The 15,203-nt window shown below is 44.2% G+C and overlaps 1 protein-coding gene across 4 annotated transcripts in view; it reads left to right on the forward strand.

The window, feature by feature from the left end:
• The window catches only part of gbf1 (golgi brefeldin A resistant guanine nucleotide exchange factor 1), an 82,306-nt gene that overhangs the window by 64,948 nt on the left and 2,155 nt on the right, over positions 1-15,203 (forward strand). For 2 of the 4 annotated variants that reach the window (XM_084948508.1, XM_084948510.1), the window contains 17 exons: positions 91-184; positions 942-1,118; positions 1,251-1,315; positions 1,585-1,708; positions 2,114-2,185; positions 2,301-2,395; positions 2,479-2,632; positions 7,329-7,554; positions 7,650-7,807; positions 7,998-8,247; positions 9,088-9,308; positions 11,383-11,533; positions 12,348-12,478; positions 12,567-12,668; positions 13,810-13,923; positions 14,034-14,211; positions 14,295-14,477. In XM_084948508.1, the coding sequence (XP_084804634.1) occupies positions 91-184; positions 942-1,118; positions 1,251-1,315; positions 1,585-1,708; positions 2,114-2,185; positions 2,301-2,395; positions 2,479-2,632; positions 7,329-7,554; positions 7,650-7,807; positions 7,998-8,247; positions 9,088-9,308; positions 11,383-11,533; positions 12,348-12,478; positions 12,567-12,668; positions 13,810-13,923; positions 14,034-14,211; positions 14,295-14,477 (2,495 nt within the window). The remainder of the gene's footprint in view (positions 1-90; positions 185-941; positions 1,119-1,250; positions 1,316-1,584; positions 1,709-2,113; positions 2,186-2,300; positions 2,396-2,478; positions 2,633-7,328; positions 7,555-7,649; positions 7,808-7,997; positions 8,248-9,087; positions 9,309-11,382; positions 11,534-12,347; positions 12,479-12,566; positions 12,669-13,809; positions 13,924-14,033; positions 14,212-14,294; positions 14,478-15,203) is intronic. The other 2 variants (XM_084948509.1, XM_084948511.1) reach the window with 1 other exon arrangement.

The raw sequence follows: 15,203 nt of genomic DNA on the forward strand, positions 1-15,203 counted from the left end.
GAGTTCAGTTGTTAAGTTGAAGTAAAGAATGAAGTATAAACACTTTGTGTTTGTCAGCTGTTAAAGTGTGCAGTCGTCTGTGTTTGGCAGGAAATGTGCGATGATTGCAGCTCACTATGGCTTCAATGACGTGTTTGACAATTTGATCATCTCCCTCTGCAAGTTCACCACTCTGAGCAGCGAGGTGGGTCCACAGCTCTGCTTTAATCGCTTCTGTTCACAGCCAAAGACACTGCCGTACCTTTAACACACAGTAAGTGCACATGTGACACTGCTTAGTCCAATCACGTGTTTTGGGGGATCAGCTGATTAAAGAACACAGTTCCTGACTGTGTCCACTGTGGTTAGTTTGACGTTCTGGTTCACACAATCATCGTTTGGTGGTTTCTGAAGAAAACTGAAACCTCTGATACACACCCCACATTAAAACATGTGTACAAAATGTAGCATCTGCTAATATATAAATACTGCTAACACATAAATAGTGCAGTATAGTACCGTGATTGTGAGAAAATGTACTGTTGTATCCGTTGTGCTCCACAGCAAACACTGAGCCGTGCCACACACAACTGTAGTGAGGATGAGTGTGAACACAGCAGTTTAAACTTGTACAGACACACGTTTGTTGTCACTAATTAATTCATCCAGATTTCATTCAATGTTACCTGCTGATGCACTGAGAGGATGTTTTCACACGTGGCTGAGTCAGTACCGCTCCTCCACCTGCTGCCATGATGTCAGCAGAGTCCCCACTGTCAGCACCTTAAAACGACCTTTAAAAGAAACCTTCCTCACAGTTCTCAGCTTCTTAAACATCTGCAGAAACAGAGTTTGTGAATAATCGAATTGTGTTGTCCTGCATGTTGTTCAGTAACAGTAATGTATGCAGATGTGTAAATAGTGTTGGAAAGTCTTAGTGTTTGTGTGTCCCCCCCACACAGTCTGTGGAGAATCTTCCCACCGTGTTTGGCAGTAACAGTAAGGCCCAGACAGCCGCCAAGACGGTGTTCGACCTCGCTCATCGGCATGGCAACATCCTGAGGGAGGGCTGGAAGAACATCGTGGACTCCCTGCTACAGCTGTTCAGAGCTGAACTGCTGCCCAAAGCCATGGTTGAGGTCGTTGTTCTGTCCTCGCTCTGCTTTCTGATAGTACTGCATAGATCATCTGTGCCATCTACTGTTTGTTTGTTTGTCTTTTGTAAAGAGACACATAAAGTTGTGCTAACACCTACCTGCCCGTGTCCTCAGGTGGAAGACTTTGTAGAGCCCAATGGGAAGATTTCTCTTCAGAGAGAGGAAACCCCTTCAAATCGGTACACACCAATCTCATCCTCCGTCTTTTAGACCAATAAGTGTCACCACACAGGGACTTTTTCCCAAATACTGGTGAACTTTTTTTACCTGCTAGAACTGCTTTCAACTGCTCCCATGCTCAGCGGTTAGCTCTGCATGTTTGTGAAATACCAGCTTTACGTTTAGTTCCCCGTAGAACAGACCGGATCTTTAAAACCAGTACAAAGGCATGTGCTAGCTAAGAGGCCATGGAGTAAAAGGACGTTTTCTCCTCATGTGTTACATTCAGTGGCGAGTCAGCAGTGCTAAGTGTTTTCAACTGGCTGACGCTTAGTGGAGCCGAGCAGTCAGGACTCAGAGGACCGTCCACAGAAAACCAGGAAGCCAAACAGGCTGCTGTCCACTGCATCAAGGTACTGGACTCACCGCGATGTCTGAACACAGTCCAAACACCAGCTGCCATCCTCAGCTTTATTTCAAATACATTTCAACTGAAGGCATATCGTAGCAACAATGACACAGAGCCAATGCTCCGAGTAATCAGACTACCTGTAGTTACAGTAATTGGTGCCTAATTAAAACTAGCCCCATGTTGCAGCACCAGTGATTGTTTTGGTTTGTTATAATATGAACGTTACAGCCGTGATATTCAACAAACTGGATTTAAACTGGGATCATCTGTGAAAATGGGAACAACGTTAGCCTGCTTCATAGTTTATTTTTACACATTTGACCTTATTGAGCACTTTGACCAACACTGTTCGGACAGCTGACACTGTATCAGATCACCATCAGTAGGTTTGCTGTTTCTCTTCCAGCAATGTGACCCAGAAAAGCTGATCACCGAGAGCAAGTTCCTGAAGCTGGAGTCTCTACAAGAGCTCATGAAGGTTATTGTTGTTCAGCACATACTTTAACAGTCTAAGTGTTAGCTTAGTGTTTCCCTTACCATTCACGTCATGGTTCAACATAACCACTCTAAATGACCTGGATTCTCCTGTCAAGGCTCTGATATCAGTCACCCCAGATGAAGAGACGTATGATGAAGAGGATGCTGCCTTCTGCCTGGAGATGCTGCTGCGCATTGTTCTTGAGAACCGGTGGGAATGACTCTTGTGACATCGTTTGTGTTACCAGTGATTTTGAGCACAATAACGAGCTGTTTCTCTGCGTTTGTGAGCAGAGACCGTGTGTCCTGTGTGTGGCAGACGGTGCGCGACCACCTTTGCCAGCTCTGCGTTCATGCTAATGAGAGCTGCTTCCTGGTGGAACGAGCTGTGGTGGGACTCCTTCGACTTGCAATTCGCCTGCTACGACGAGAAGACATCAGCTCACAGGTATACAAAGATGCTTCCTGACCGCAGCACACAGATGTGGTCTTGCAGACTCGGATCATCATCAAGTTAGCAGACAGTCTCAGTTTTAGGGCAGCTTAATATGGGCTCAAAATGTGGTCATAAATATTTTGTACTTGTAAAAAAGATTTGTATGTGTAAAAAAGATTTGTGTGTGCGTAAAAAAGATTTGTGTGTGGACTTGGCCCAAAAAACCCTGCAAGTTTCAAGTACGAATTTTGACCCTATTTTTCTTCCTTTCATCTGATTGGTCAATGTCATGTCAATCACAAATGTAACAATCCAATCAGAGAACAGATGGGTTTGGCTGTTGGAGGGGCGCTTTTTTGAACTGCAGGTCCTTGAAGGGTGATACAGTTTGAAGCTGGAGGATCTCTATATAAATATCCGATAGCAGCTAGGTCCCCTAACTTTCAGCAGCTGTTGAAAGGATAAAGTTGTGCTATATCAGTGGTTAGAAATACCATTATTACTTTAGGATTAGTTTAACACAAAGTCAGGGCTGACCCGGGACCATTGCTGTGAGTCACAGTGCGCAGCATAAAAGTCCTTTCACATCGGACGCAGGATGTGCTGCTAATGCTAACTGCTAACTAAAAGCAAAGGATCCAGAATTTGTTGCTGGCTGCTGGGCTCTGTGGGTTTTTGCAGCAGCTCTACCTGTACTAGATGCACCTGCTCCTTGTCTTTTCTGTCTCTGACTTTATGGCCTCTACAAGAGTTTCTGTTTTTTTTGCTGGTTCTTCAAATGTTCAATAAAAACATGTATGCTAATTCATAAGGAAGAAAGCTTTGTAATGAAGACTGTCATTTCCAAAACACTGCCCGCCCCCACCCCGCGGTCCGCAGCGCTGTTGAAAAGGCTGTGGAAGTCCCTGTATTAAACACGTAGACCTGTGACACAAAAATCACCAAACTCGGACGACCACAGACTGTTTTCCTTCATGGTGATGAAGGAAAACGCTGGGTTGGCATGTAAAGGGCATTTATTCCCTTCAAGGACCTGCAGTTCAAAAAAGCGCCCCTCCGACAGCCAAACCCATCTGTTCTCTGATTGGATTGTTACATTTGTGATTGACATGACATTGACCAATCAGATGAAAGGAAGAAAAATAGGGTCAAAATTCGTACTTGTAACTTGCAGGGTTTTTTTGGGCTAAGTCCACACACAAATCTTTTTTACACATACAAATCTTTTTTACACATACAAATCTTTTTTACGCACACAAATCTTTTTTACACATACAAATCTTTTTTACACATACAAATCTTTTTTACGCACACACAAATTCTTTTTACACATACAAATCCTTTTTACGCACACAAATCTTTTTTACAAGTACAAAATACTTATGACCACATTTTGAGCCCGTAGCTTAAACCCAGGTAGCTGGATGCTGTTGGTCCAAAGCCACCTGTGCTGGTGGTCTCTTTGACCAGCACGATGACTGTGCTCTCTGATGCGTCCGTCAGAGTATGAACATGTGAGTGTCAGAAAGCACTGAAAAGCATAGAAGAACGTGCTGGTGTGAATGTGGCATGTTGGACATGGATACAAATTAGCATGTCATTTTAAAATACCGGTGTTGTTCTATTTTGAATATTGTTGTTCTTTAAAAAGACGAAGTATTTATCCACCACAATACAATCTTTCGAGTATTTGTTACTCGATGCGTTGAGTCAAACGGCAGATTAGTGAGGATTTCAGAAGGATGCAAAGAAAGCAGGAAGAGTAAATCATTTAGATCCAGCAAGCACTTTGGGCCAAGTGCATGTTAGATCTAAAGGTTTGTTTCCTGTTTCTGTGGGGGAATCTGCATAATGTTGTTGAGTTAGTATTTTGTTAGAATTTACCAATAAAATAAGACTGGAAATGTCTGATGTGCTTAAACCAGGGTCGGCAACCTTTCTGATGATGAGTGCCTCTAAAATTTCCTCAGAGGTCAGTGTGCCGTATGACTGCATTAGCAATAAATCTAATAACGCTCTGTATGAACAGTTACTCACTATATAGATCAACTTTACAGAATTATATTTGTTTACAGATGTTGGCAGCTATCAGCGAATAGTTACCAGCTATTTAGAAACAAAATCCATAACAGCAAATGAACTGAACAACAGAAAATGCAAATGCTATTTATGGTCTCCTCACAACAATGATAAGAGAAATAAACTGAGCCAATATGGCATGTTTGTTAATACAGGGACACACATGTTAATGTGATCTCTGGTCTCCCACTCAGAGTCACAGGTCTCCGAGTGTCCAGCATTCAGAGGCTGCCTGAGGACTCATGTGAGAGACAATCTGCTCACACAGATATTAGAGCCAAATACTGTCAATAAGGCCTCTGCAATGTTCTGAAGACAGTTAAACCTGTCAGGTAGTGATGTCCAGCAGGTGAACATGCAGCTCCATGAACACGCACAGCTGTGGATTCCAGCTGCGTTCGTAGTTCTGCAAACTTTGACCCCACAGAGTCGAGCTTTTCAGTTCAATCAGCTGCATTTCGATGTCCTCTGTGTCCAGCAGGTTAATGCAAGACAAACCAGCTGCTCATTAAAGCTTTTTGTTTGATCAGAAAATAAAACATTGGTCCAAACACCTGAAAGCCCTGAAAACACTTTGTGAATTCAGTCTCGAGTCTTCGGATGTATCCGTGTATTTCCGTGGTGCTGATGCTGCGCTGAGCCGACAGCTGCTGAAGCTTTTGAAGTGTCGGAATGTGGAAATTTCAACATCGCTTGAAAAAACTGCCAGCTAACAACGTCCCTCTGACCAGTAGTTATTTTTAGCCAATTACAAGCTGAATCTGGTAGTTGGGGTTGCTAAGATACCGTCATTAAGAAGCGGCACAACTAATGTGTCTATGTGAGCTGATTTGCGATGTGCACCGCTGGCCCGGCCATTTATTTTTTGATGCACCTTCTCAGATTAATTCACTGCGTGTCGTGCCCAGGGCTGGACTGGGACAGAAAAATCTGCATTTTGACTAGAGACCGGCCCCCCAGGTATTAAAGCCATAAAGCCTTTGAATGAAAACAAACGCTGTTGTGACAGTGATGTACAGTCTTGTTGGTATATGTATGATTTCTATACATTTTACGTCAGATAAAAACTTTGGTTGTAAGATTCAGATAATTATTTAATAACAGCAAAACATTTTAAATGAGAATAAGAAAGTATTTCTCTGTGCCCCCCTCTCCCTGTTAATGCCCTACCTGCCCCCCTGGCAACACTTTGCTAGACCCGCCCCTGCACAGTTACCAGCTGTCAGCTACTTAGAAAAGGATCCTGGTGTTATTAGTCTCTCAGAAACAGTTCATAACTTCAACTCATCCATGTCACCTAAAAGGTAAACCTGTTTCTCCATCACCTGTTCAGCTCTGATGATTCAGTAAGGACATCTCCTGGTTTCATCTTCATGTTTCCCTCTCACCACATATCCAAACCGACATCATGACCAGCAGCTTTACAGCTGTGGCTCCAGCAAACATCAGCTGATACTAGAAATTAATATTAAATAAATTCTAACAACAGCTGATCAAGCTTAAACCTGCTGCTGTTCTTACCTGAAGTTCAGTTCACCTGACACTCGGACCGGCGGCCGCCTCGGGTCTCTCCTCCTCCTGCGTCCCTGTACGGTTTTTACTAAGCTAACTACCTTTAATTTAGTAAACTCCCACCGTAGGGGTGTGTTTTAACTGATGAAACTGTGTCGTACTCAGGCTCGGACATCTGATTGCTGCCTTTTATAAGCTTTATTGCACAAGCATAAGCTAACACCAGTACAGTAACCGTGCCTTTACAGAAGCCAGGTAATCAACTGAAAGACACAAAATAAAACAACATTAACAAAGCAACCCTATTAGTGACAGTACAGTTTGGTAATAGTCATATTTATAGCTTTAACACGTTATTTAGTCAACAACTCACCAGCTCGGCTTCATCAGTCATAACAGCAATATCAATGAAAAGAAGATCCGGCAGGTAGGATCTATGAGCGGCTGTTAACACGTACCATCCCAGACTGACATAAATCACGCCGTCTTAAATACGTTTGTCATTTAAAGCAAATATGGGTCTGGCTGATAATAAATCACAACAAAATAAATTGACATGAGATGATGATGAGAGATAGCCTTTATTTGTCAGTTGCAGGTCTTTTGCCCACAACCGAGATGACTGACCTTGCCGACCGTACATACAATACACAAACATCACACTGGGGAGACAGGTCAGGCTAGGTAGTGAGGAAAAAAACATCGAAATGTGTAACACAGAAGGATAATACAGGAATGCACAGATATCAACACACCATAGCACAATAAACACAGACAGCAACATGGGACAGAAATATGGGAAAAACCACACACTCCCCTTTCCCTCATCCACCTGCTGGCCTCTGTTGGAGCTCCGCCATCGCCACCACCAAACAGCGGAGTTATTTTTACACATCGGCCAGCATCGGGACAATCCACCACCTTTCATTGTTTATACCGTTGCAAAAAAATAAATAAATAAATCATCGGCCCATTAAAAACGAAAAATCACCCTCGGCCGATGGCCAGTCCAGCTATGGTCGTGCCATCAGTTAACCGTTCGTGCCCAGGGTTGCCGACCCCCGGCTTAAACGATTTGAACAGATTACCACAGTGCTCTCTCGCTGTGCGCCCACAGGTTCTTCTCTCCCTCCGCCTCTTGCTGATGATGAAGCCCCATGTCCTCTCCCGGGTCAGCAGGGAGGTGGCTTATGGCCTTCATGAGCTGCTGAAGACTAATGCAGCCAATATCCACTGTACAGATGACTGGTACACGCTCTTTTCACTGCTGGAGTGCATCGGAGCTGGAGTGAAACCTCCTGTCGCCTTCCAGCTTACCTCGGCCACAGCTGACAATGACACAGGTGCAGCTGAACAAGCGTCTAAGAGCAAAGAGAAATACATAAAAACATCATGTTAGGAGTTTACGTGAACATGTCTTTGTTGGCACTTACTGCAGGTGCCCAGTCAGACAGTGAGCTGTCGTCTCATCATCCTAGTGAAGTGAGTTTAGACCGAGGCTACACATCGGACTCGGAGGTCTACACTGAGCACAGCAAGACCAGGATCCCACGCTCGGCCACTGATGTGGATGTAGCCAGCAGTGGATGGCTCGTGGTTAGCACATACACTCACACTCACACCTGCTTCATGAGTAACAATATGTTGCATATGACACTGAAACTGTAACAGTGTCATATATAAAGCCAAGGATATGTTTCTTTTCCTAATTTTATTTGAAAGCTTAATTTATGGAAAGAACATGGGATGCTTGTTTTATTTCAGATGTTTCTTTACCCCCCCACAGGTTGGGAAAGATGACTTTGAGATAAGTAAGACCCCCACAGTAGGGTCAAAGGCTCAGCTGAATCACCCACTGGTCAACCAGTACAGTCTGACACTGGGTCAGGACCTTGGCCAGCACGACACAAAGTCTCTCATCAAGTGTGTGGAGACGCTTTCTTTCATCGTTCGAGACGCCGCCCACGTCACGCCTGACAACTTTGAGCTGTGTGTCAGAGCGATACGAGTGTTTGTGGAGGCCAGCCTCAATGGAGGTGAGACACTAACGTCTGGTCGGTTTTATCAGAAGAACTATTAAACTTTGTTTACTTAGTACTAAACACACTGAGTTAAATATAGCAGGTCAGTCACTACATATAGAAAGAGTACTGAACACATCACCAATTTATTTCTAAAGGTGTGACTGGCATGAAATTCTCACCAGATGTTGGTAACAGCACATTCAGTCCACACATGCAAACACATCAAACCACAGATGTCCATAAATGAAGTTATGATTTAATAATGTAACATTACGTTCATGAGTCCTCTTCACACGCTGAGGTTAATTATGGAGCTCCACAGGCTTCAGTGCTAGGACCAATTCTGTTTACATTATACATTAGAAGGCATAGCATACATTTACACTGCTATGCAGATGACACGCAGATCTATGAAGCCAGATAATATATTCACATTCCAGTTTCTCTCCAGCATCCGTGGGAAAGTACCAAGAAATGATGAATGAAACATCCGTGCCTCACATGTGGTCAAAAGCTGGATTCAAGCAGCAGAAATGAGCTGGTTTTCATTAGTGGTTTCATGGATGATATAAAACGGTGTAATTACTGTGTACTTTCCATCGCCACTTAGTGAGACGAGGAGGTAAACTACACTGCATCCACACGGCCACATCTACAGCACACCCAAGCAGCAGCATGCTGGATGTGCACCGAGCTGCGAGGGCTCTCTTTTAGCTGCTTGTGGCTTTGTTCCCATTATTAGAGCATGTTTTAAACCCTTTAAGCAGGAAGGGCAAATATTTCAGACACCCATGCTTCTGGTAGATTTCAGATGAGATTAGATCGCCTCTCTGTTTCCTCATACTTCTCCAGGTTACCGCAACCACGACAAGAAGAAGAGCCACAAATATGACACCTCCAAGTCTCGGATGAGGAAGAAGGCAGGCGGCAGGGAGAAGGACAGCGGAGGCAGCATGAGGCGAAGCAGCAGCAGGACCTTCAGCCAGCGCCCATCGCGTTCCTACAGTGATGATGAGGAGGATGAGGGTGTCCCAGCCAGTTACCACACGGTGTCATTACAGGTTAGTCAGGACGTAAGTACAACAGCCCTCTTTACCCTTCCTTACCCTTCTAATGATGAGAACCCAGCTGTCCCGAAAGCATCTCGTTTTACCCACACATCTCTGATTCAGTTGAGCATTTTAATGCAGCACTGAAACTCCTCCCACTGACTGTAGTGTCAGCATGTTAGACGCCTGGTTTGGGTCACAGAGGGAGTTTTAGGTGCAGCTTATAAAGTGTTGCATCAGGACTCTTACAGCTGTAAATCCATGTCAGCTGTAAATGTAGCATCACACTCTTCCTGACAGAGTCCCATTTGTTCTGTTTCTGATGTGGTGATGGGTCACAACACTGGGTTGAAGGATGTTACCTGTTTATGCTCATTGTTGCTGTCAGTGTTCACCAGAGTTTCCAGCTAATTTCAAAGACCATTTCACTCACACGCAGTGTGTCGGTTTCTTTTTCCGTGTCAGTGTTCTCGCCACAGCCACAGACTTATTGTAAGTGTAAGTAGGTGGAACATGCTGTGTTTAGAGTGTTTACACGTTAAATAGAGAGTTGAGAGCTGTTTCAGTGCCTGATCTCATCCTTCTGTGCAGATCAGAGCGGTGGAGCTTTTAAGGCTACGTCCACACGTACACGGGTATTTTTGAAAACGGAGATTTTCCGTTTTCGTTTTAAAAAATAATCCCGTCCACACGTAAAGGCAGAAATGAAGGAAAACGCTGCTAGGAACATGCCAAAGCAGCAGGTGGCGCTATATTCCTAACCGTGCAGAAATGTTGGCCAATCAGAAGTCTAGAAGCCTCGGTGGGAAAAAGTAAACAAAGCTGGGGCACAGAAGCAGAACCGAGTGGTATGTGTGGAGGGACAGTAGCTGTGTGTGTATATGTGAGCATTTAAAGACTGCAGAGAGAACAATTAACAGTAACAGTATTGTAGAAATTCATTTCACCGAAACAATAACGTGGCGCACAGTGTGACGTCAAATAAATGCGCACACCTTTGACGCTGCGTTTTCTGCGTTTTTCTCGTCCACACGTAAACGCAAAAACGGAGTTTTCAAAAATATCCACCCTGGCCGGTGTTTTTAAAAATCTCCGTTCTCAGTGACCAAAAACGCCGTTTACGTGTGGACGAAAGGTGCAAACGCATAGAAAAATCTGCGTTTTCAAAAGTACCCGGGTACGTGTGGACGTAGCCTAAGTCAGCATGTTCAGAGTTGGATGGACGTTTGAACATTTTTGTGTTGTTGGTCTGGATTGAACATCAAATTAATGTACACACACACACACACACACACAGGAAGTAAACATTACAAACCAAAGTGCCGTCTCCTTCTTCTCTTCCTACACAAAACCATCTTCACTGCTCCCTGTACCTGCTACTATGGCTGTTAAACTCACATGGCTTAAAATTCTTCTCTTATTTTAAAGAGCCTTGTTTTGTACCCAGTGGGAGATTGTAACTACAATACTTACGTACAAATTTGAGTTTGAGTCGTTTCTTTGTATAATGACACTCCACCTCCTCTCGGACAAACATGGTGTTTTCCTTGATCACATTTACTGATGTCATTACCAACTAATGACACATAAAGAGCAGCTTGTGAAGAACTTAGTAAATGTAACTGTTTAGACAAACATTTAAACCACTTTGTTGTGTTCACCAGTAGTTTTGAAATATTTTCCTGTGAATTCATGGAAAAAATAGTCAGCATATTAGTTCATGATGAAATTAATTATTAGCTAAAGTTCTGTATAAACTGGTTTAAAATGCATTGACCAAATAAACTATTAACAAGAAGAGCAGTGCTTTTATATTAAAGCATAAATATGAATAATCTCCCTATTATTCACTGTGGACTTCAGGACTTCATAATATAATGTCTGTATAACATATAGCATAGTCTCTTGTTATGTGATTGATCAAACTGTTTACTGTCACAGACACCATTAACTCACTGCATCCTTTCTGCTAGTAGAAACTGAGTAAACATCTAAATAGTCTGTACGTGGTTTTATTCGTCAAGTTTGAACTGCAGACATAAAGCTGGACATCTCCTTATTATTAATGCTGGTTTTTGTGTGTGTGTGGGGGGTGCAGCTCTTAGATCTGATGCACACCTTGCACACCCGGGCTGCCAGCATCTACAACTCCTGGGCAGAGGAGCAGTGCCATCTGGAGGCCTCCAGCAGGAAGATTGAGGCTGATTCTCAGACTTTGTGGACCAGCTGCTGGTGCCCCCTGCTGCAAGGTAGGAAACTATTCTGTGCTCTCTGACTGTCGTGCACACATTCACAGTGCGTGTGTAAATATGGCTTGTAGTAAAAAGCCCGGTTGGAGCTGAAAACTAGAGATTTCTAAAGTCTTCTTGGCAGTTAAATAACAAAGGGATTTTGGTGATAAAGATCAGCATTTAGGAAATTCAGAAGTCTTATTTAACGTTTTAAAAATTAGAAATTTATCAATTGCGCAAAATGTCTTAACTCAAAACTTGAAAATGTATTTATTTAAATGTATCTTGTGAAGAATTGTGACCAGACTTTGGTTTCCCTCATTATGGAAAACTAGTCCCTGTTCAGATACTCAGGGAATTCTTAGCAGGATCACTGACGTGCTCCATCCTGGAGCTGAGATAGTCCTCGATAATCTGGTTTGACTTCAGCTGAAGTTCAGTCTAATCGGTTGGTGGTGGATATTCCTGAATCTTAGGTTTTGTGTTGTGTATACTACAACATGTCTGAAGTACTTGATGTATTTTTGTCATAGAATAAACTTTTTTTTGTTTCTGTTCTTAATGTAGACCAAATGCACAGTCTGGTATATTGTCTTACAACATGCTTTTTACAAGAATCTGAATTTCTGGTAGATCTGTGTTGTTATAAAGGATCTCAGACCAAGCTTGCTCTTTCAGTGTACGTGTGTTACTGTTTCTTTTTTTAGGTGCCATTTTCCTTTTTCCAAACGTTTAATTTTCTCTCAGATTTCAGTTCTGCTTCAGCTCTGTAATGCAGTTTATGTTCATATCAGTGTCTTCGTCACAGCTCCACTCAATGTCTCTCCCACAGGGATTGCTTGGTTGTGCTGTGATGCCAGGCGACCGGTTCGCATGCAGGCCCTCACCTACCTCCAGAGGGCGCTGCTTGTTCATGATCTACAGACACTTGATGCAATTGAATGGGAGTCCTGTTTCAACAAGGTAAATGCTGAATGTCTGCGTTATTTCAGGACTGTGAAGACACCTTTGTTCACTCGTTTTTCATTCGTGTTTCTTTGTTGGCTGTCAGGTGCTTTTCCCCCTGCTGACTAAGCTGCTTGACAACATTAGCCCAGCAGATGTTGGTGGTATGGAGGAGACCAGAATGAGAGCCTGCACGCTGTTGTCAAAGGTTGAAAGCATCACATATTGCACTGCACACAACCACAGTTACACAAGTTAAACCAACATTCCAACCTGCGTCAGATCTATGTCGTAACTTGAACCCCATTTTAACCCTATGCTGACGTGAACCTGAGAAATATAACTACACGTCGGGTAAACTACATGCATACCACAACAATTTGAATGGCATGGAAGGTTGCAGTGTTAGGATACCACGCAAATTAGGTGATACATTTCCTGCAGAAGATTAAATCAAGCTTAATATTGTTTAAGTTCCCAAAGTACCACCAAAACAGCCCTGACCTAGATATATATGACAGAGATGGATATAGTGCCTAGAATGTTTCCTGTGGTATCTGGCACTGAAACATAAGCAATTGATCAGTCGAGTTCTGTGGGCATGCAGTACATACAGGACACGCAGGGCACACGGGGCATGCAGGGCACACGGGGCATGCAGGGCACACGGGGCATGCAGGACATGCAGGGCATGCAGGGCACACGGGGCATGCAGGACATGCAGGGCACACAGGACATGCAGGGCACGCAGGACATGCAGGACACACGGGGCACGCAGGGCACACGGGACACGCAGGGCACACAGGGCCACGCAGGGCACACAGGGCCACGCAGGGCACGCAGGACACGCAGGGCACGCAGGACACGCAGGGACACGCAGGGACACGCAGGGACACGCAGGGCACACAGGACACACAGGGACACGCAGGGCACACAGGACACGCAGGGCACACAGGGACACGCAGGGCACACAGGGACATGCAGGGCACACAGGGACATGCAGGGCACACAGGACATGCAGGGCACACAGGACATGCAGGGCAGCTCCCCTGATTTGGCCTGTTCTTGTGAAGAATGGCAGATACACATAAACACTGCCTGTAGCAGTTTTCAGGTGGTGCCACGTGTCAAAGTTAAGGCCCACCACATGGATTGCTCAGAAGAACATTACATTCCAACAAGATCCTGAATTGTATTCCCTTCACCTGTCAGTGCCTTTAATGTTGTGGCTAATCAATGTTAATAAAAGTCGCTCTGTCATTGGTTCATTTTGTCTACATCTCTTTGCCGTAGTTTGAGTTTAGGTGGTGAAATAGAACATTTTCTTCTGACGTGTGATTGTCTTCTAGGTTTTCCTACAGCACCTCTCTCCTCTGCTGTCCCTGCCTACCTTTGCTGCCCTATGGCTCACCATTTTGGACTTCATGGATAAGTACATGCATGCTGGATCAAGTGACTTGTTGGTAAGGAGAATATAATTCTTATGTCCACATTAACAAAATACCATGGTAGTTATGACTGTCACTATGAGAGAAAGGTGTGTGTAGACTGTGTTGCCTGTGTGTTCGTGTAGTTGGAAGCCATCCCTGAGTCTTTGAAGAACATGCTGCTGGTTATGGACACAGCAGGCATCTTCCACAGTGCTGACTCTAGGACAGGATACTCGGACCTGTGGGAAATAACTTGGGAAAGAATTGTCTGTTTCCTGCCTTTATTGAGGGAGGAGCTCTTCAAACAGACTATCATACCAGGTGTGACGCACTGACATGACAACCTGTAAATTTGAGCTTGTGCTGTCACCAGTTTTACCCCGTTGTATCATCTTTCATTTTAGATGCAGTACCCAATCCTCAAGCAGAGTCGGTGCAGCTGACAACCCCAGCAGGCCGGCCCCCATCGCCTCAGGTGTCTCCACCTCCCATGCAAACACCCGCCCAAGCCCCAGTAAACTCTACAGTGGCTCAAAGCTCCAGCAGGCCGGCCTCACCACTGGAGCCTCCACCAGCCAGTGCCAACGGTAAACGTCTGAAACTTTCCTCTATTATAGCACAGTATGATCTCCGTCAGGGGACAAATACATGTAGGGTATTCATTTGTTTAACGGCAGATGGATAAAATGGCAAAACTTTTAAATGGTCTAAATGACCGTCTGTGTGTAAGTTGAAACCTGATGTTAGAAAACCCACGGGGCCGAATGGCTCAGCCACTGTTCAGCTGAGGTCGTGCTCATGAGTGGCCTACCACTAACTGTGGAATATTTAGCAGTGAGGAAACTACTGGATGACTGGACTCGTTGCACGAATAGCATCCTATCACAGTAGGATGCTGGAATTCACCCATTCTTACACACATGGTTGTAAAAGCAGTCTGGATGGAAATAACGTGGCATGTTACACACTGTCAGTGTTAATAGTAGTGTGTGAAACCTGAGGGGAATCCTTGCTGCTTCTGCAGCCAGGTGCTGGTAATTAGATGCACTTTGATTAACTGACCATCTCGTATCCAAGTAGTCAGAAATGTTGCAGTCTGCAGTATTCATGCTTGTGGTATATATGAGTCTTAAAGAAGTAATTGTTACGGCCCATCACAGATTCATGGGCCATATTAAGTCATTTCCATCAGAAACATTCAGGACTGTTGTCAGTTTTTGTAGCCGTGGATCAGCACATCCATCCCAAGGTCAGAGCATGCATGCTCAAAAGACTGCAAGGAAAACAGCAAACTGCTCCAAGTGAGACTGTGT

Source organism: Perissodus microlepis, chromosome 13 (assembly GCF_051167445.1).
Source record: "Perissodus microlepis isolate ML-2025 ecotype Zambia chromosome 13, ASM5116744v1, whole genome shotgun sequence".
Classification (NCBI taxonomy): domain Eukaryota; kingdom Metazoa; phylum Chordata; class Actinopteri; order Cichliformes; family Cichlidae; genus Perissodus; species Perissodus microlepis.